This window comes from Poromitra crassiceps (genome assembly GCF_964638095.1).
Source record: "Poromitra crassiceps genome assembly, chromosome: 4".
Classification (NCBI taxonomy): domain Eukaryota; kingdom Metazoa; phylum Chordata; class Actinopteri; order Beryciformes; family Melamphaidae; genus Poromitra; species Poromitra crassiceps.
The window spans coordinates 62,820,921-62,842,156 of record NC_139626.1 but is presented as its reverse complement, the minus strand read 5'-3'; the positions used below and the strand labels follow the sequence as shown (position 1 = coordinate 62,842,156).

Below are 21,236 nucleotides of genomic sequence, written 5' to 3'. Positions count from 1 at the left end.
CCCAATCTGTCCCTCCAATTTATGCCCCCAATCTGTTCCTCCAATTTATGCCCCCGATCTGTCCCTCCAATTTATACCCCCGATCTGTCCCTCCAATTTATACCCCGATCTGTCCCTCCAATTGATACCCCCATCTGTTCCTCCAATTTATACCCCGATCTGTTCCTCCAATTTATGCCCCCGATCTGTCTCTCCAATTTATACCCCCATCTGCCCCTCCAATTTATACCCCGATCTGCCCCTCCAATTTATACCCCGATCTGCCCCTCCAATTGATACCCCGATCTGCCCCTCCAATTTATACCCCCGATCTGTCCCTCCAATTGATACCCCGATCTGCCCCTCCAATTGATACCCCGATCTGCCCCTCCAATTGATACCCCCAATCTGTCCCTCCAATTTATGCCCCCAATCTGTCCCTCCAATTTATACCCCCAATCTGTCCCTCCAATTTATGCCCCCAATCTGTCCCTCCAATTTATGCCCCCAATCTGTCCCTCCAATTTATGCCCCCAATCTGTTCCTCCAATTGATACCCCGATCTGCCCCTCCAATTGATACCCCCAATCTGTCCCTCCAATTTATGCCCCCAATCTGTTCCTCCAATTTATACCCCGATCTGTTCCTCCAATTTATACCCCCAATCTGTCCCTCCAATTTATACCCCGATCTGTCCCTCCAATTTATACCCCGATCTGTCCCTCCAATTTATGCCCCCAATCTGTTCCTCCAATTTATGCCCCCAATCTGTCCCTCCAATTTATGCCCCCAATCTGTCCCTCCAATTTATGCCCCCAATCTGTCCCTCCAATTTATGCCCCCAATCTGTCCCTCCAATTTATGCCCCCAATCTGTTCCTCCAATTTATGCCCCCAATCTGTTCCTCCAATTTATGCCCCCAATCTGTTCCTCCAATTTATACCCCGATCTGTCCCTCCAATTTATACCCCGATCTGTCCCTCCAATTGATACCCCCAATCTGTCCCTCCCAGAGGGGCCATGGGGACACCAATCAGTAACGACTTTAGCGATCAGGCCGCACGCCGAACCAACCTCTGTTGACTTTTGAAAATGAACCACTCCCTCATTGGTGCTACGACCTAGTCTAGTAGGAACGGGGGGTCCCCGCGCACCCGAAAGATATATTTTTCTAACATAGATTTTTGTACTCCTCAAGGTGTCTAATAAACAAATTTTGTTGTTACCCCATTGAAATAGTGTCCCATGGGTCCGTTTGGCGGCCATCTTTGCGGGCATATTGCGATGTCTGATGAAAATGGATAAGGGTCATAACTTTTGAACTAGACGTCATACAGAGACAAATGACACCACTTTTCTGTATGATTTCTGCATGAGGAATTGATTGAGAGGGTTGTTTTAATGATTTTAACAGGTTTGGTATAGTAAAACTCAAAAACATTTGAAAAAAGTGTCTAATTTACTCTCAAAATCTTGCAAAAGAAATCTATCTACATATTAGTCCATGGGCCAGAAGGGTTGGGAATAATGCTCATATTGATTTTTGGCAAGGTATACATCTCTAGAGTTAGAAAATATGTGAGAGCATTGCACCAATGGTAGCTAAATGTGTGTTATCACTCGATTTATAACACCATGCAAAACATAATAGTTGCGGGACTTAGGGACATTTGAGGCTAATTTCATGCAAATCAAGTCTAAAAGCACCAGATTTTGCCCAGAATTAGCCCAGGGCATGCTCTAACAATTGAGCCAGAGTGCCCGAGCCGGTGACCCCCTGGGTCACCATGGCGGCCAAATCCAATATGACCACTGTCCGAAAAAGATTTTGGCTATAACTTTTGAAAGAGATGAGCTAGAAATACAGACTTGGTGTCTATCTTATATTTTTTGACCATTAGAAAGGTGTTGGAATGCTTATCTTTACTAATGAAGATGTGTGTGGACCCCTAATCTGCATATTTCCAAGATGGCGGCTACCTGAATATGAGTTTTACCATAACTGTTGATGCTTTTAGTAAACTCGGTGTCCATTTTATGGTTTTTGAGTTTTAGAAACACATTGTAATACTCAGATTTATGATTTAATCTATCTATAGCACTCTACTTTGCATAGTAAATAGGCTACCATTTCTTTTTTACATACACTTTTGTAGTTGTAAGAATGAGTTACCATCAAACTGGTGGAAACAAACAATCTACAGTATTTATCTTACATATTTTATTGAAACAATTAGACAAGTGAGTAACACTTAGGTATGTCCATGGGTTGGGGGGGTTAAGTTAGATTGAGTGTAAGTGTTTTTTGTTTATATCCTTATATCCACAGCCAGATTAATCAAATATTGTTGTCTTGACCGCATTGTTGGTACAGGCACTCTTGCATCCACATTGAGGTGCCACAGGCTCCAGCTTTACAGCATTCACAGCACCCACTACATGACTTTTTGCAGCTGCAGCAGAGAATGATGACTCAGGCTTTACTGGCATCTGAAAGATGGGTCCAGTAAGGTTCCCAAGTCTTGGTCATGGAGTCCCAGTACCAGCCCCACGTACTGAACTCTGGATATTTTGCTGGACAGAGGTTGCCTGATTCCAGTAGAAGCTGGTCTGCAGCAGTCCCCATTTGACATGCTGAATCAGTGCATCTTGGGTGGGAGGCAAGTTCTCAAGGGACTTGGTACCATTTGAGAAAAGCTGATGTCTGGCTTCATCTACTTGGCTGGAGACACAGCTCTTGCTGGACATGACAACAACCATAATGCTTCCAGTCTTTGGACATGGACATCTGAGTTGATCGGTTCAGGCTGCAAGGTGAAGGCATCCACGGTCTCAGTGAGATCCGCATGTTGCTTCCCAAGCTGCCCATCCACTCCTTTTCCCATAGCCCTGGAAGGCTGATGTAGTATCACATCATTTTAGCACATGGAAGAGATGTAATGCCAGTGATCTCTGGGGACCAAGAACATTGCAGATTTTGTGAACATAAATGTACTTTCCACATGTGAAGCCGATCCAGTGCTCTGTGAGGCCTAATGTGTAGAAGAAGCGTATTGCAAGTATTACAACATCACTGTCGGACGTATGGATCCTGAGTTTCTATGGCTACTGGCCCAGCATGTGCCAGGTGCTATAAATCATTCTACTGTAGTGTCTGCTTCAGGATGGTTATAAGGCTGAAGTGCAGATATGTCATATTCAGATCTGTTGGAAAGTACAACATCCTTCTTGGTAGAAAGGAGGAGTTCATCCCAAAACCCTGGTCGCCCTCACCTTGGGGTTGTCATGTACAGCAAAAGCTGTGGCTCCAGCCAAGTAGATGATGCTAGACATTGGCTTTTTCAAATGCATCAAGAGAACCTGCCTCCCACCCAAGATGCACTGATTCAGCATGTCAAATGGGGACTGCTGCAGGCCAGCTTCTACTGGAATCAGGCAACCTCTGTCCAGCAAAATATGCAGAGTTCAGTACGTGGGGCTGGTACTGGGACTCCATGACCAAGACTTTGGAACCTTACTGGACCCATCTTCCAGATGCCAGTAAAGCCTGAGCAATCATTCTCTGCTGCGTCTGCAAAAAGCCATGTAGTGGGTGCTGTGATTGTGAATGTTGTCAAGCTGGAGCCTGTGGCACCTCAATGTGGATGCAAGAGTGCCTGTACCAACAATGAGGGTCGAGACAACAATATTTGTATATAAGGATATAAACAAAAACCACTTGTCATCTGAAGTCTTTTATGCAAAATCAGTCCCCCTGGTAAATCAAAAGGACTGAGCACTTCTAACTCAATTCAACCTATGGACATAAGTAGGCTACTACTCACTTGTACATATAGGCACCAATATATGTTTTGTTCTGTTGTTTTTGTTTCTGATATTGTAATATTTTGTTCAAATTCTAAACACCTTTGATCAGTATTGATAGCATTTCACATTTATGGAGAGCATTGATGCACAGACTGGCTATTACCTGTATCAATGGAAATGGGTTATACTCTATTTGTCGGTATGTTTGATGGTAACTTATTCTTACAAGTCTACACTCAATCTGGGTGAAAGTGTATGTAAAAAAAAAAATCGGTTAGCGGCCATATTGGTAGCCTACTTACTATGCAAAGTAGAGTGCTATAGATAGATTCAATCATAAATCTGAGTATTACAATGTGTTTCTAAAACTCAAAAACCATAAAATGGACACCGAGTTTACTAAAAGCATCAACAGTTATGGTAAAACTCATATTCAGGTAGCCGCCATCTTGGAAATATGCAGATTAGGGGTCCACACACATCTTCCCTAGTAAAGATAAGCATTCCAACACCTTTCTAATGGTCAAAAAACATAAGATAGACACCAAGTCTGTATTTCTAGCTCATCTCTTTCAAAAGTTATAGCCAAAATCTTTTTCGGACAGTGGTCATATTGGATCTGGCCACCATGGTGACCCCGGGGGTCACCGGCTCGGGCACTCTGGCTCAATTGTTAGAGCATGCCCTGGGCTAATTCTGGGCAAAAGCTGGTGCTTTTAGACTTGATTTGCATGAACTTAGCCTCAAATGTCCCTAAAAGTCCCGCAACTATTATGTTTTGCATGGTGTTATAAATCGAGTGATAACACACATTTAGCTACCATTGGTGCAATGCTCTCACATATTTTCTAACTCTAGAGATGTATACCTTGCCAAAAATCAATATGAGCATTATTCCCAACCCTTCTGGCCCATGGACTAATATGTAGATAGATTTTTTTTGCAAGATTTTGAGAGTAAATTTGACACTTTTTTCAAATGTTTTTGAGTTTTACTATACCAAATCTGTTAAAATCATTAAAACAACCCTCTCAATCAATTCCTCATGCAGAAATCATACAGAAAAGTGGTGTCATTTGTCTCTGTATGACGTCTAGTTCAAAAGTTATGACCCTTATCCATTTTCGGACATCGCAATATGCCCGCAAAGATGGCCGCCAAACGGACCCATGGGACACTATTTCAACGGGGTAACAACAAAATTTGTTTATTAGACACCTTGAGGAGTACAAAAATCTATGTTAGAAAAATATATCTTTCGGGTGTGCGGGGACCCCCCGTTCCTACTAGACTAGACCTGTCAGCCATTCAATTTTTGGACCCCCTAGACCCGCCCTCAAAACAGCAGAAGTGGCACAGACTCTAGGGTTGTGCGATGTCACCAAAATACCCATCGTGATTGTTTTAAAGTGAAACATCGTTTTTAACGATGGCATCGTCATTGGGGTGGGGGTTGGGGGAATAATTAATTATTTAATAAGTCGCTGCGTTGCTGTAATGCGTTCACGTTAAGAGGACAGCTGAGCCTGAGCTCTACATGATACCAGCGGGCTTGAATAGGCTATTAGCCTCTGCTCTGTGTTACAGCACAGAGCCAGGTGACTGAAATGGGCAGTGGCTGTCACTCACTACCAGCAATTTGAACGACGCAAAACAAATAACGTTAACGTTACAGATCCTCACCAACAACGTGTGTGTGTTGAATTTAACTAGCTGGCAGAAAACCGACTGAATTACTGGCTGATATAACGTAAGATTCACGTGGGCTTTTGAACCTAATGTGATGAGAGAGTTTAGGAGAAATGGCTAGAGAAACGCAGCTGCTGTATCTATATGGAGCAACTCCAACTTTCACTTTGGAAACAGGCGAGTTAAATTCACGGTTGAAGACTTGTACTCACTTTGGGTTGAAAACAGGAAAGAACGTGAAGTTTCTTCTTTGTCTTAAAACGTTTTCACAACAACACAGCCGACACGCGCGGGGGACGCCCCGGTGACATTAAACAAGCGCCCCCTGTTCAGAGAGGTGGTGGAGCGGAGGAGGGGGAGGAGGAGGGGGAGGGGAGGCTTCTCTGAACTGAACTGGATGCGTTTGTTTAATGCCGCCGGCACGTCCCGGTAAGTGGACTTGGCCTCTTTTATTATTAAAACGGCAGAATTTTAATTCGAACAGATAATGAATTACGATGATCCGATGTAGAAGGCTCAGAGGTCGATGGGGGGTCGGCCCATCACGATGGTCGATGCCATCGTCCATCGTGCCAACCCTAACAGACTCTATTATGTAGTATGCCGAGCGCAGCGATTCAACATAATATTGAGTCTGGGGAGACACTATGGTAAAGTGAGCTTTGTACAGATCAAATCTTAACGCTCTTGAACTGTTCGAAGACCCATCGGAGCCGCCCCGATCATTTCTAACCTGTGATATTTATTATCTACACTGCGACGTCACGTCATTATGTCTTTCAACAATGGGCAATACAACGTCCCAGCTGGAACAAGTGACAGTGCCTAGCAAAGGTCAATCTTTTATAGCACTTTTAGCACTAGGCTAGCGAGAGCATACCAACGTTATAACAAACAGATAGCCTATTAAAACGGACCGTTTCTCACCTCTGGTCCTCCAGAATGGACAGCCTGCTCTGCCTGTCTGTCTCTCCGGTCATTTCCTCATCCAAACTCATGTGGCTTTTCACTTTACTTTGGCAAACTACTGCGCACACCAAAGCAGCTGTTTGTAAACACCTGACTTCCTGTCTCTCCACGGTCGCATACAGAAGCTCCTCAGACAAGATCATCTTAAAGGGGCCATATTATGCATTTCTTAATTTTGTATCATATATATGTTGTTACAATCTTGGATGGTCATATTAAACATGGGCTAAGCTTCAAATAAATATGTGAAAGTGTTTTAATGTTACCCCCATGAACCACCCCTCGCGCCTATGAACTCTCGTAGACGAGATGACATGGATTTATGGCGATTTTGTGCGAGAACCATAATTTTTGTGACGTCAGTAAGGACTTGTTACCCTGGCAACAAAGCGTTGCCGCCGGCCGGCGCGCACGCTAGCTCCCACCCTTCCCCTCTCTTCCCTGTTCTGTGTTTCAGTAACCCGCGGCGGCGTCACCACTCACCAGGCTCTCTCTAGCCTGGCTGTCTGGGACTAACACAACAGTAGTAGTCTCATGGAATAACGCATTCCAGACCGCAAAAACAAGGAGACGACATGGAAGTGAGCCAGGATGTAGGACTGAAGTGGTAAGTTCTGAAAATATGTGTCTCATTCCAGCATCGGTCCAATGTGCTGCTAGGAAGCGCTAACGTTACTTACCGGCTGGGTAACGTTAGCACTTGCTATTTAGCCTAGCAGCACAGCTGCCTTATAGACATGAACAACCGATGAATGACGAAAGGCACATATTTTCAGAACTTGTAACGTTAGTCCAACTTGCTGACTTCTCCAAGTCCTCATTTTGGTTTGGTCCGTGTAGCCTTTGCTAGGAGAGGCACACTATAGTCACAAGCATTTGGGAAGTTAGCTAACTAGCTACATTAGCTAGTGTGAAGCTCCCGGTGTAACGTTATGGCAGGCCGTGGTAATAGAATCCCTGCTTGGCCAGCCACTGAAGGAAATGTCCGGGTGCAGCCCGGCCTAGCGGAGCTGTAGATAGCTAGGGGGATGTTGATAAATCAATTGATAGCTTGCTTTATGTCCAAGTCACGTTTTTCATCGATGGTCAAATTCGTTTTGACAATCAGTTGCTCGTTGATATAATTGTTTTACAACTACCAAATTTAGTAGCCATAGCAGAGATCGCCTGTCTGTTTCTGTTATGCATGACTATCTATCTATCTATCTATCTATCTATCTATCTATCTATCTATCTATCTATCTAATCTAGATAGATAGATAGATAGATAGATAGATAGATAGATAGATAGATAGATAGATAGATAGATAGATAGATAGTCAGACAGACAGACAGACAGTCTCGCTTCTACAGCGATAGCTCTCTGGGCAGAAGTTTGCAAACGCAAAAACTCCTCGCGCTGCCCACCTGGAGTATTTTCCGGAGGGTGGGGGTTCAGGGACAGGACCTAAAAACAGAGCGTTTCAGACAGAGGGTGAACTGAAGGGGGCAGTGAGAGCCAGTACAAGATAAACAATGAGTTTTTTAAACTATGACTGATGCAATAAGTTACTCTACTGGAGGCCAACAATAAAATAATAATACATTATATTAGCAAAATATGGGCCCTTTAAGAAACCTTCTAAATGTCTGACCTGCATCAGCAAATGAGACCATCAGCGAGGAGATCGGCGATTTCTATCCACCTTATTTCTAGCGGCCATGATGCCTCTGATGCCATGATGCCTATGATGCCATGATGCCTCTGATGCCATGATGCCTCTGCGTTTCTCTTTTGGTGTGATCCTCCCAGCCTTGTTGCTGACAGCTTGACACCCGTCTGGGCGAATGGAGCAAATCACTAATCAGGTCCAGCTTGGCAGAAATCTCGTCGATCAATATCCCTTTAAGAGCGCAGTGCGCAGCCTACTGTGGCTAATGTTAGCGGCTAGCTAGCTATGTTACATGGCAGTAAAACGCCACTAAATAACCAAATTGATTTCGAGTAACACTGTTTCCATACGGACCCCCAGTGGTGGTTAGTTGTTCATAACGTGACTATATTTATAACTTTTATAACGTACTCCAGTTTCCGGTTTATAATTCGGGTCTGCAACCAGAGTATAACAAAGGAAATGGCAAGCTGCAACAATAAGTCACGTTAAACCGGACCTTGTACCCACAATTATTTGTACAGTGGGGCATTCAAACATAAGGTGGATATAGTGTTTCTAAACGCCTCAGCATCTCGCACAGCATCCATCACGTGTTAATGTGCGTTCACACCGGCCTATTAAAGTTTTTCGCTGGCATCGAGTTTACATACAAAGTCAATGCAAACGAGCGATTGAGCGTATATTCGCCCGGGCGAAAATTCGCTCGTCGCCTGAGATGAAATATCCCAACTCGAGCGAAATTACGCTGGCATCAGTCGCTCGCTGTTCAACGCTGATTGGCTGCCGTGTGAGAGTGAGTCAAGGATCACACTGGCTTGGAACAAACCGTTTATTGTGTGGCCTCAAACCGCATTGACAGCTGATTGACAGGCTGACAGCTGACATGAAGTGAAGTCTGTACTACCGGTATGGAGCTCGCGTTAGGAGCACGCTGATAGGCTTGGCTTGTAAACAACTACGGTGGCTCGTAGTGGACAAACATCATGACATTGCGTTTTCATCCTGTCTAACGTTAGCTCCCAGATGTCCGTCAATTCTTGTGCCAGTTGACGAGCGATTTAAACACAGTGACAGAGCGATTCCAAAGGGTTGAATCGAGCGACAGAGAGAAAAATAAATATCTCGGTGTGAACACAGCTTTTCATCTGTGTGAAACGCGTTTTTGTTCTGGTCGGTGACTGAAAGAGTGACGTCATGTGACCTCATGCAGTAAATAAAACAGCGGGGGAGGAGCCCTGCCTGGCCTGCTGCAGCTCAGACAGCCCAGCGGAGACAGTGGGAGGAGCCTCTGTGTTCCAGGAGATGCATTTTTGTTCTGGGCGAACAGTATCACTTTTGTCCACCGGCGGTGCTACAATCAACACAAAGTGAAAGTTCCCTGTAGCTAGTATTTGCTTGACAAAATTATATAACTTTTCACCAGGTGGATCCTCTATTAAGTTTGTTTTTTAAGAGTGAAGGGTGAACTTCTTCAGCTGATCTCTGCTCATATAACATTTTGGACAGACCGACAGACAGACAAAGAGACAGACAGACCTGGAAGTTGTCGACCTCCAGCGGCTCCTGGCTCTTCTTCTGCAGCTTCTTCTTCTTCTGCTTGCTCAGGTTCTGCTCCTCCACGATCTGATCGTAGCTGAAGTGTTTGTGCCCCGCATCGTCCTCATCCTCCATCAGCAGAGCCATCTCTGCCTGCACACACACACACATGCACATACACACACAACACACGCGCACACAGACACACGCACACACACACATGCACATACATACATGCACACGACACACGCACACAGACACACGCACGCACACACACACATGCATGCACACACGCACGCACACACACACACACACACACGCACGCACGCACACATGAACACATACACCACACGACACACACACACACACACACACAATGAGTCCAAATTTTCCATATTTTGACTTTTTTCCCCCATAGATAATAATAATAATGGTCTAATAATTATTTTCATTGTCGATTCATCTGTTGATTATTTTCTCAATTAATCCTTTAGTTGCTTTGTTTGTAGGGGTGGGACAAGATATCGATATATTATCGTGACACTTCCTCTTGCAATACATTATCGGACCCCAGTGGAAATAAGCAGGCTTCTAGTTTGGATCTATCCTTGGATAAAAAAAAATCTTTAATTTACATAATGTGTACTGTTTTTAAAATGTGTTTTTTTTGTATTAATGTAAATTTCTAATGCTTTTATGTATTTTGATCTGAAATAAACCAAACCAAATCGATACATTGGCGCCCGTATCGTGATACCATATTGTAATGCCATATTGTGACATTTATCCTGAAATGTGTATTTTTTGCACTCTTTTTTGCATTCTTTTTTCCCTGTAAACTTAATTTACGGTATACAGATTGAAATGATTTTACTGAGGCATTATTTTGTATCCTTCCTTTAAACATTGTAACCTCACATGTGGAGTCATGAACAAGTGTCAGTCAGGGTGTTAAAGAGGCACTATACAGTCTGCACTTTGTTCTACATTGTTTCATGTCAATTCTGTGAATACATAATTCCTGCTTTTTGCCTTTTTAGGGGTATTTTTTCCTCTTCAGTTACATAGATATTACATTTCTTGCAATGTATCGAATCGCTGTATCGTAATACCATCGTTATCAAGGTCAAAGTATCGTGACAGTATCGTATCGTGAGTTACTCTGCGGTTCCCACCCCTATTTGTTTGGTGTATAAAATGTCAGAAAATGGTGAGACATTTCAAACAGGAATGTGTGCTTCTTATTGGAGTGTGTGTCTGCCGAATTAGAGACAGGCTTAGAAGTATTCTTGTCTGTATGTTTCCATAAAAAGTCTCAACTTGTATATTTACATTAAACCGTAAGTTGCCGACGAGAGACTGACAGGCGGACAGCAGCACGCTCTGTAACTAGGTCACAGAAGGGACATGAGTCACATGACTGAAGATGGATCAAATTCATATTTTTGATGCATTCTATGGCCGCCGAGTTGTAATATGTTGTCATGTCTTGGTGTCTTTGGATCATTTATAAACGACTGCTATTTGACAAGTCAGCTTGTGTGTTTTTTTTCCATTGAAAAGTGCCGTTGCTGTTCTTCCGCTTCCCAGTGGGGAAACAGCGCCGTCTCTGTTGTCTGTTGGGTGGATGATGGGAGAACAGAAACAGGCTCTGGCTTGTTTAAATTACAAGGGGTCGGTATTGAAAACTACGCAACATTTGGGAACACCGACTAGTCTACTTTTCAGCTAAACAAACTTCTGCAGAAAGTATGTACTGTGTTATTGTGATAGCTACGTTATATTGAAGATTTAAGGCCATTTTAGGGGGGTACGACTTCGAGACTCAGAATGAAGGCTGAGGCTTGTGTCGAGGGTACTAACACGGTAAAAACATGACAGAAGAAAAGATGGCTGCCAGCAGTTGGGGCAGGACATAGGGACGTCATGCGGGCGTGTCTTCCGTTACTTTGCTCAGCATGTAAACGAGAATATGAATGGAATATTCTAAAAGCAGCTCATGGAAACACCTGAATCAAAATATTCTCTTATTTAGAATAAGATCAGTAGTCGGATCATTGCAGTCCATGTAAATTAGTCAGTGATGCAATCCGTTTTCAAACCCGGTCAGTTCTCTAGAACCTCAGCTGAAGCAGACCTTCATGAAAACTCAAACCAGTGAGCTGAGCTAACTGATCTCAATAAACCAGTGAGCTGAGCTAACTTTGTCCAACTTTGTCACTTGGTGTGAGCTGAACCACCTGCAGCTCAACGTGTCAAAGACAAAGGAGCTGGTGGTGGACCTGAGGAGGGTCAAGGCTCCGGTGACCCCTGTCTCAATCCACGGGGTCAGTGTTGACATAGTGGAGGATTACAAGTACCTTGGAGTGTACATTGACAATAAACTAGACTGGGCTAAGAACTCTGATGCACTCTACAAGAAGGGGCAAAGTCGTCTTTACTTTCTGAGAAGGCTGAGGTCCTTCAACGTCTGCCGGACCATGCTGAGGATGTTCTACGAGTCGGTAGTGGCTAGTGCCTTCCTGTATGCTATTGTGTGCTGGGGCAGCAGGCTGAAGGCAGCGGATGCCAACAGACTCAATAAACTGATCCGTAAGGCCAGGGACATTGTGGGGCTGGATCTGGGCTCTCTGACTGCGGTGTCAGAGAAGAGAACGTTGTCCAGGCTACGCTCCATCATGAACAATGACTCGCACCCACTCCACGACGCGCTAGTCAAACACAGGAGCACGTTCAGTGAGAGACTGATTCCACCTAGATGCAAGACGGAGAGGCACAGGAAATCATTCCTGCCTGTGGCCATTGGTCTATTTAATGCCTCTCTTAAAAGAGCACCTCGGAGACGCTCAGTCTCCCTGAGACTGAGCCAGCCGATAGGTTAACTGTGCCTGGCTGAGCCACGTAACGTAACGTCTCTCGTAACGTATAGGGCAAGCCGACTTAATATGAATCACGTGCAATATGTGCAATATGTCACAGGCAATAATGATAATTGACACGGAATGTATACTATACTTACTCTACGTATTGGTATTTTGCTACTTAGACATTCTACTTATTTTGTGCTTTTGCTTCTATCGCATTACTAGTTATTCTATGCTATGTTGTGTTTTTCTGCTTATTGCTTAATATTGCATTACTACGGTTTATTTTTATTTTATTTTTTATTTTATTTATGCTATGTGTGTTCTGTGAGCGAGCTACTGTAACTTGTCCCAATTTCCCCCCGGGGATCATTAAAGTCTTTCTGATTCTGATTCTGATAACTGATCTCAGTAAACCAGTGAGCTGAGCTAACTGATCTCAGTAAACCAGTGAGCTGAGCCAACTGATCTCAGTAAACCAGTGAGCTGAGCTAACTGATCTCAGTAAACCAGTGAGCTGAGCTAACTGATCTCAGTAAACCAGTGAGCTGAGCTAACTGATCTAAGTAAACCAGTGAGCTGAGCTAACTGATCTAAGTAAACCAGTGAGCTGAGCTAACTGATCTCAGTAAACCAGTGAGCTGAGCTAACTGATCTCAGTAAACCAGTGAGCTGAGCTAACTGATCTCAGTGGACTCCCACCTTTCGTCTCTGTAGCTCCTGTTCCTCCTCGGGCGTTCTCTCTTCTTCCTCATGTTTCTTCTTTTTCTTCCCCTTTGATTTCTTCTTGGGTTCTGCAGATGGGAGCAGAGACACACAGACGGGTATTATTTCTTAGAAGACATGATAAAACAAGATGACGGCATCAGGAGTCCGCATCCAAAATGGCGGTACTGACAGACTGACTGGTGGACAGACAGACAGACAGGCAGACAGACAGACAGACAGACAGACAGGTAGACAGACAGACAGACAGACAGACAGACAGACAGACAGGCAGACAGACAGACAGACAGACAGACAGACAGACAGTATTGGTCACCTGTAGCAGCGAGCTCTTCAGTGAAGAACGGGTCGCTAAGATCGACGTCTGGAGGAAGTTCATCCTCACTCAGATCCGACTCGGCTGCTCCCTGCTGAGAGAAACCGTCACATCAAATCCCAGTGTGACAAGTTGACATTTCAACCCCATACAAAAAGGACCTGGGTTCAAACCTGGGAACTTCTTGCTGTACACTGTGCCACTGTGCCGTCCAGTCAAGGGAAATTAAACTGTTAAATCCTAATTACATTTACATATGATGAAGTAACATGAATGTGTGTGTGCAGACAGCAGCGGGCTATAGTCACCTGTTTTGTTTTGGCTTTCTTCTGCTTCTTCTTCTCTTTCTTCTTGTCCAGGAACTCCTCCCAGGGCGTCAGCTGCTCCTTCCCCTCCAACTTCTTCTTCACCAGCTGCTCCGTTGTCTCCTTCAGACCTGCAGCACCAAAACACAAGTCAGACTGGAGCTACTGGTCAGACCAAGCAGCAACCTCCATTTTGAAAAAAAAATGAAGCCGACGTGGAAGAGCGGTGCAAAACTGCAGTTCCCTCGAGGCTCGCTCCAAAAGCGAGTCAATCCCCATAAACCCCCATGTTAAAATGGCCAACTTTACAGCAGAAATAGATAAACACTGCCCATGTGTTTATATTACAGAGATGATTCATGATAGAAAGTGGGTTGATTGTCGGTAAAGCCATCCTTTAATTTCACCTTTTCATGAATGCACCCCCTGTGGCTGCAAAAAGAAGTGCCATTGTATAGAAGTGAATGGGAAATAAATAACCCGACTTCTCACTGTTTACCACTGCCTTTGTCCTTTGGGGTCCTTTGCTATCCCAAAATAGGTGGTTAATAAGCTGCCTGACAAGAAATTAAGCTTAAAATATGTTAATAGACTAGAGAACGTAATTAATATTAATTTTCCTCGTTAATGATATATAATTTCACTCGCCCGCAATCCATCCGATATTAATCAGAATTAGAGCCCGACCGATATATCGGCCCACCGATGTTATCGGCCGATATTGGCCGATAACCGATATATCGGTATCGGCCGATATGTTGGTCGATATGCCGATATTTTTTTATTTCGTATTTTTTAAGTCATAGACAACATGTTCTGTATATTTGATCTTTTTTCTTAATTCAAGTTATATTTTATATTTGTTATATTTGTGTTTTTGTATTTCTAGTTATTTATAATGATTAAATCCCCAGTTAAGTTTACCGTTTCATTGCATTGATGTCAATTTGGACAATAAAATTGATTGATAAGCTGTAAAATATTTGCCTACATTACATATCTCAAGTCATGTCAAGTCATATCTTTGTCAAGTGTTTGATATTTGAGGGCTCATTGCAAAAACATTGTGTAATATAATGTGTATATAAGAATATCGGCCGATATATCGATATCGGATTTTTTTTTTTTCTAATATCGGTATCGGCATCGGCCTCAAAAATCCAGTATCGGTCGGGGTCTAATCAGAATGTTTATTTTTATGATCGGTCAGCGCGGTTATAACTGCGGCCCGCGCATCTCTGATGGGCAGACTGAGCCATAATGACAGCAGATCTAAACATGGCTGATTGTCTCCTCCCACCTGGCACCCAGGTGATCTCCATCTCCATGTTCCTGTCCTGCTGCAGCCTCTGCTCTCTGTCCTGGATGCCCTTCAGCAGCTCTCTGTACTTGGCCATCTGCTCAGTGCCTTTATTCTTCTTCTTCCTCCTCTCCCCCTCTTTGGCTTTGTCCTCCACCTTCACAGCAGGCTCTTCTGTCTGTTTAGCTACAGGTTCTGTTATAAATAGCACACCAACACAGGTTCTATTACAAATCCATTACATTAGAAGAAGTTAAATGTGTAGAGGGTTAGCGCGGGCAATCAAATGGCTGTAGCAGGGTCCTGTTTAGAGCTCCAGTTATCAGATCCTGTTATCAGAAGAAACTAGAAGACCGTCCTAAGGGATCCATTGGTACCAAGCATGATATGCTAGCTTGTCGGCAAGGATGCTAAATAACGCTCCAAACGTAGGTTAAATTTGGGAGAGGGAAAACAATTTCAAAGGGGTTCCTTGACCTTTCAGCTCAATTTATCTGAATGAAAATTGGTTCAATGGGTACCACAAGTCTTCCCTTTACAGATAAGGTAGCATTTTTCACAGCTTAGCATTAATAGCTTGTGGATTGATTTCTTGTTGTTGCTCATCACATTTTGTCTCAACAAATGTGTTATGCATGCAAATACTTCTGATGAGTAAGGGGGGAGAAAATGTTGGCAATCTGCTTTTGGGTATTTTGCCAAAATGTTTTTCTATGTGGATGAATTATTAATTTATATAAAATACATACGGTAATCTAAAAAACATAGAGGGAAATCTTAGTCTGGTGTGTTGATCAGAGTTGTGATTAAAGGGTTGGGGCGGGCCACGGAAGATTTCACATTTCGAAGTGGGCAGTGGCATTCTTAAGTTTGGGAACCCCTGAATTACATAAAAAGGGGTGAAAATACCTCTACCTCTGTCAGCAGGATTACAGAAAAACTACTGACCCGATTTTCATTCAACATGGTGGGAGGGTGTAGCACGGGCAAAGGAAGAACCCATTACATTTTGGAGCGGGTCCGGATCCGACTCACAAACAAGCAATTCATAGAAGACTGGACCATTGGCCTTAGCGGAGGTCTACGCTCTCTCCCTTCTAGTTTGTTAAAAGATTTTGTCCTCAAAGCTTGCCACAGTTTGATAATACTAATCTATACTCTGAATTTACATCAGAATGATTTACATTAGCTAAACGTAGAACTAGTCAATAATGTTGAAAGTGCAGTTTATTGCTTCCGGTGTGGAGGCTACATACAGTATGTTGTCGATACATGACGATATGATATGGTTCATGTATGTAAAATGTCACATGTTTGCGCTTCACTGTGCAGAATCATGTCTGTGTAGAGATTGACACGGTTGTAAAAAGCTGTTTCCACAATTGTCGGCTAAAAGTGCAAAGTTTCTCTGAGCTCACTGAAAAGGCGATTTTCAACGAGCGTGATTTGTGACATCACGAATACTGGAGCCGATCCCTGTCCAGTATTCAGCAGTTAAAGCCCTTGTTTGTGTGCTGTGATTGGCTAGTTGTGTTCTAGATAGCCCTGATTGGTTGTTTTAGCATTTTTAATTAGGCAGAAGGAGGGAAAGTCATTTTAAGGATTTTAACAACTAGGCAGTAGCACGCTCGATTCCTAGGCTCACCCGCTGCATGGCCTCGCCCGCCCTGCAGCTGGCAGAGCTGGCCCTACAGCTCGTATACGCAGCTGGGCTGCTGTGTGGCCTCGTCTGCTCTATTGGCTTCTAAATGTGTTTTACCTCGGGTTTTGGCACAAGGAAGGGAAAGTAACATCTTGTCCTGTGTATTAATGAATGTCATTATGTTTATTATTTGCATGCAGGCTAAACAGGCTATTGAAATATATGCTATGGCGGTGGTTTATTAGGTGTTGTAATTTTTTCATACATCTGTGTTTTTGACAATAAATTATAATTAATATATCATTAATAATTGGATTATTGTAAATATTAGTATGGGGACATCAGATTGCTGCATGCCATGTAAGGGCTTTAATGACACTATGGCCTTGATTTAATTATTTAGTACATATTTGAGTCAGGGCCATGGTGTTATTGGGGCTTTTGCATGGTATGCAGTGGTCTGATGTCCCCTATAGGTAGGCTACTTGAGTTTATGATCTCTTTGATAGTTACTTTATATACACCATCCTGTCTGTGCTCATTCTTCCCGCAGGCCACGAGACTCCTTAACATACACAAATAGTGTAGTAGCCGCACTGTACCGTACTGTAGCTGCTACCATTACGTAAGTCTAACGTTTAATTGTATGTTTAATAAGGAATATGCTATTTGCACCTGTATGTCAAATACGCCAAATTTAAAATGCCGAGTTTAATTGTATGTTTAATAAGGAATATGTTATTTGCACCTGTATGTCAAATACGCAGAATTTAAAATGTTTAAGCACGTCTAAAGTATGCACCCGACACGTGCACCTATGTGCAGTGAATATGCCACTGTCTCTGACTTGTCTTATCACTATACTGCCTTATGCTTGTTGTGTCTCTTGTTGTTTTTGCACTCATATGCCCTGTTATATTTGTTATATTTGTACTATTTGCACTATGTTGTAAACGGAGTCCACAGCACAAGAATTTCACACGTGATACTTGTACCATGGAGTGACAATAAAAATCTTGAATCTTGAATCTTGAATCTAGGCAACACATATCCATTGCCTTAATTGCCTCGTTAAACTCCGATGGTGAATCAAGTTCGCTTGTCACACAATAAATCACACTCATTTGACTTATGAGGGCATGTATGTTATCCTTCACAATCGCTAAACCTGTCGGTCTTTGAACTGAACTCTTTGAACAAGTCGGGATTGCCTGTCGGAGAGAAATAGCCTGGTTCAATGTGTTGGATCCGTTCACCTGTCGCATTGAAGCACCCTTTACAGACTGGCTTTGATGTGTCCACGGGCTTGCCCTCACTGTCAGTAGCTGGGTTTCCATCCAAAAGGTATCGCAACTTTTAATCACATTTTCAGAAAGTCGGCGAAGGAAAATGAATGCGGTAGCCTATTATGCACATAACTTTCCACCTACTACCGTTATGCGTAATATCGGGAATGTTGAAGAGGACTGTGAACATCTTAAAACATGACTTTAACATTTGGTTAAATTCCACTGAACAAAAGGAAAATCAGTTTTGCTTGACATCACGAACATTACAAAACGGAAAACTCACAAACTCAAACAGGAACGCATCAACAGGCAATCCAAACTCCGCCCACACGGTTTGATTGACAGATCCAGCCTTACCCTCTGGTGCCTGCTCTCCTCCTGGGCCCGCCTCTCCCTCCTCCTCCTCGCTGGAGGAGGCCAGGTAGGCGTTGAAGTCCATGCTCAACAACTCGTCCTTGCTGAACTTCCTGTTCAGGGCCGTCACGCGCTCGTGCTCCGTCTCGTCCCACGTCAGCTCCACCTGACCGGTTCAACGCCAACACATCACTCACAAGCTGTTTGTCTTATCTGCTTTCTTTGGTCTTACTTTAAGGGAACACACTATGTTTTGGGGAGATTGTCCTGTTGGTAAACTCAGTAGTTAGGGTTGCACGGTATACTGGTACTACAATGGTTCAGATATATTTAGAATCGGGGAGAGACAATAGAACATTTAATTCGGACCAAAGCGTAAAAAAGAATATTTTCTTTAAATCAGATTTTTTTTTTACATTTTGGTCCGAGTGAAATGTTATGTGGTCTCTCCTGTTTCTAAATATATCTTAACCGTTTGGTTTGAACAAGTAAAACTATTTTTATAAGCATTTTTCGAAATGTCTACTGGAAAATAAATGGCGGATGAAAATCTCTGGTACAGTGCTGGAGCAGGAAATTACGTTCACTTTGGCTCTCTATAGACGGGCAGCGCAGCAAGTACGTTAACGTAAGAACATGAATTGAACAGCAGTTTGCTTGTCTTGTTATGGTACATGCAGTATTCACTCCATCCTACACAGTGCACTACTGTGACTTTACCTTGGAGGTGGTGCTGGCTGATGAGGTGAACAGTGCAGTACTGTGACTCCCCCCCCCCCGCAACCCCCCCACCCCCCCCTCTTCCTTTCCTTTTGTTGTTTGTCTGTGTTTTATGTCTGTCTCTGTTATGTTTTATGTTTGACCCATGTATTCAGTGAAGCGACTTTGAGTTCTTGAAAAGCGCTATATAAAATAAATGTATTATTATTATTATTACTTTACCTTGGAGGTGGCACTGGCTGATGAGGTGAACAGTTTGGGGGTGTAGACGGACAGGTCCACGTCCGTCGCCACGTCTTTGGGCTCGTCCTCAAACTGAACGCCATCAGGAATGAACCTGTGGCAGAGGCAGTGTTTCAACAGAGATCACACAGGGGGAAAGATGGACACACTGTTCTCTCACCGTGCGTTCACACTGTGAGCAACAGAGCTATTGACAGAGGTACTGATATATGTTGTGGTGGTTTAGAATTTATATTGTGGTCTGTGTGTTTTTAATGTTAGTGTGTGTGTGTTGTTACAGTTAGCCTCGTCTGTAAACCGACTTTCTGAATACCATTTTCAAGTTCCCACACTTTTCCATATCGAATTGTGTGACTGGATTTGAAGGATTTGGTCGGCGATCAATCTATCTATTTCCTAATCACGGCTGGGAAATATGTCTTAAAGGTCCCAATTCGTGCAGCTGTAACCTCTTAAAAACGTGTGTCTCTGGTCCATAAAACATGATTCTGGATTAATCTGTCGAAAATATAGCAAACCCGTTTGTTGTGACGGAGTTCTCACTCCCTCTTCTGGTCGCTTTCCAAGAACGGGCTGTTTCCATAATATATTCAGAACTAACAGTTCCCATTGGCCGCTGAGGGAGAGCCCGCCCTAGGCTCCCAGCGGCCAATCAGATTAGCGTCTGTGGACCAGCACGCTAGGTTGCGAGTTATCGTTAACTAAACGGTACTACGCTAAAGAGGACATCTCAAAATGCCTAGACTTACCGAATGCACATCTGCAGTTGCTGGATCACGTACAGTTGGCGTCGCTCCAGCTAGAAGTGTTAATTTTGTGGCTATAGACTAAATGGTGCAGGTAGCTTGTGTGAGAGAGACCCGCGCAGTATGCAGAAGGAAGCTAGTGACGTCCCGATTCCCCCAGATTCCCCTCTGGGCAAACGAAGCGTTTGGGGGTGTGGCTTGGAGGAGACTGCAGAGGGACGCTGGATAGGGACAAATCCAACTGTGGCAGTTCTGAGCGTGTGACCACTCATTACAGGGAGGGCTGACAGCAGTATATATGCATTTACAAGTAAAAACAGCTTTTGCACAGAATGGGACCTTTAACCAGGCCACATCACTACATGCATCTTAATTTGAACCATTTTGAAATGGCAGTGGGTGTTGGGCCGAAAACGTGACATTTTTTCATCCTCTTCCAAGTTTTTTTGTATACTTCTCAAACTTTTCCAGATTTGAAACTCGTCAAATTAATTGTCCTTAATTTTCCAAGAATTGCATAAGAACCCTGTGAATTTAATGCAGCTCTACTCTTGTTGTCTGAGCAAAAAGGTTTTCACAACACTGAGGAAGTGTTTGTTGCTGTGCTGCTGCCCTACCCAGACTAAGCTATTAAATCCATAAAAGGACATTTTGTGTGCTGGCTTTTTCTGCTGTGACTTGAGATTGCGTATGCCCTGCACCGGAGCCCTATATATTTTTAAGTGTGCTCGCTGTTCACTTTTTCCATTGAGCAAAAAGGTTTGCCTTCATCGTTATCATTTTTTCCCCCTGAACAATTATAGTTGGGTCAATCTAAAAGTGTGTTTCCATGCGTGTTGAGGTGTTGCTCCTCTCACCGCAGGTCCAGGATGGAGCAGCTGCTCTCGTACTCGAAGCCGTCACACTCCTGGTAGATGTTGGCGGCGGTGTCCAGCGAGTCGCACTCCACCACGGCGTAGAAATACTTCAGACGCTTGAACTGGTAGTCACGCAGCTTCTCCCTGTAAACCCTGGGAGGAGCAGAGACACCAGAGTGATGATCCAAACACAGACTGACACAACGAGTCTGTTACACTTGACACGCACGTAATAATCC

At 43.6% G+C, this 21,236-nt stretch overlaps 1 protein-coding gene across 2 annotated transcripts in view; it reads right to left on the bottom strand.

Moving 5' to 3' along the window:
- The window catches only part of esf1 (ESF1, nucleolar pre-rRNA processing protein, homolog), a 39,327-nt gene that overhangs the window by 1,984 nt on the left and 16,107 nt on the right, over positions 1–21,236 (bottom strand). Inside the window, exons 7-14 of one of the 2 annotated variants that reach the window (XM_083634767.1) lie at positions 20,998–21,150; positions 19,374–19,488; positions 18,435–18,597; positions 15,147–15,341; positions 13,850–13,977; positions 13,542–13,635; positions 13,202–13,293; positions 9,636–9,788 (exon numbers count right to left, since the gene is read on the bottom strand). In XM_083634767.1, coding sequence (XP_083490893.1) covers positions 9,636–9,788; positions 13,202–13,293; positions 13,542–13,635; positions 13,850–13,977; positions 15,147–15,341; positions 18,435–18,597; positions 19,374–19,488; positions 20,998–21,150 — 1,093 coding nt within the window. The remainder of the gene's footprint in view (positions 1–9,635; positions 9,789–13,201; positions 13,294–13,541; positions 13,636–13,849; positions 13,978–15,146; positions 15,342–18,434; positions 18,598–19,373; positions 19,489–20,997; positions 21,151–21,236) is intronic. The other variant, XM_083634768.1, reaches the window with a different exon arrangement.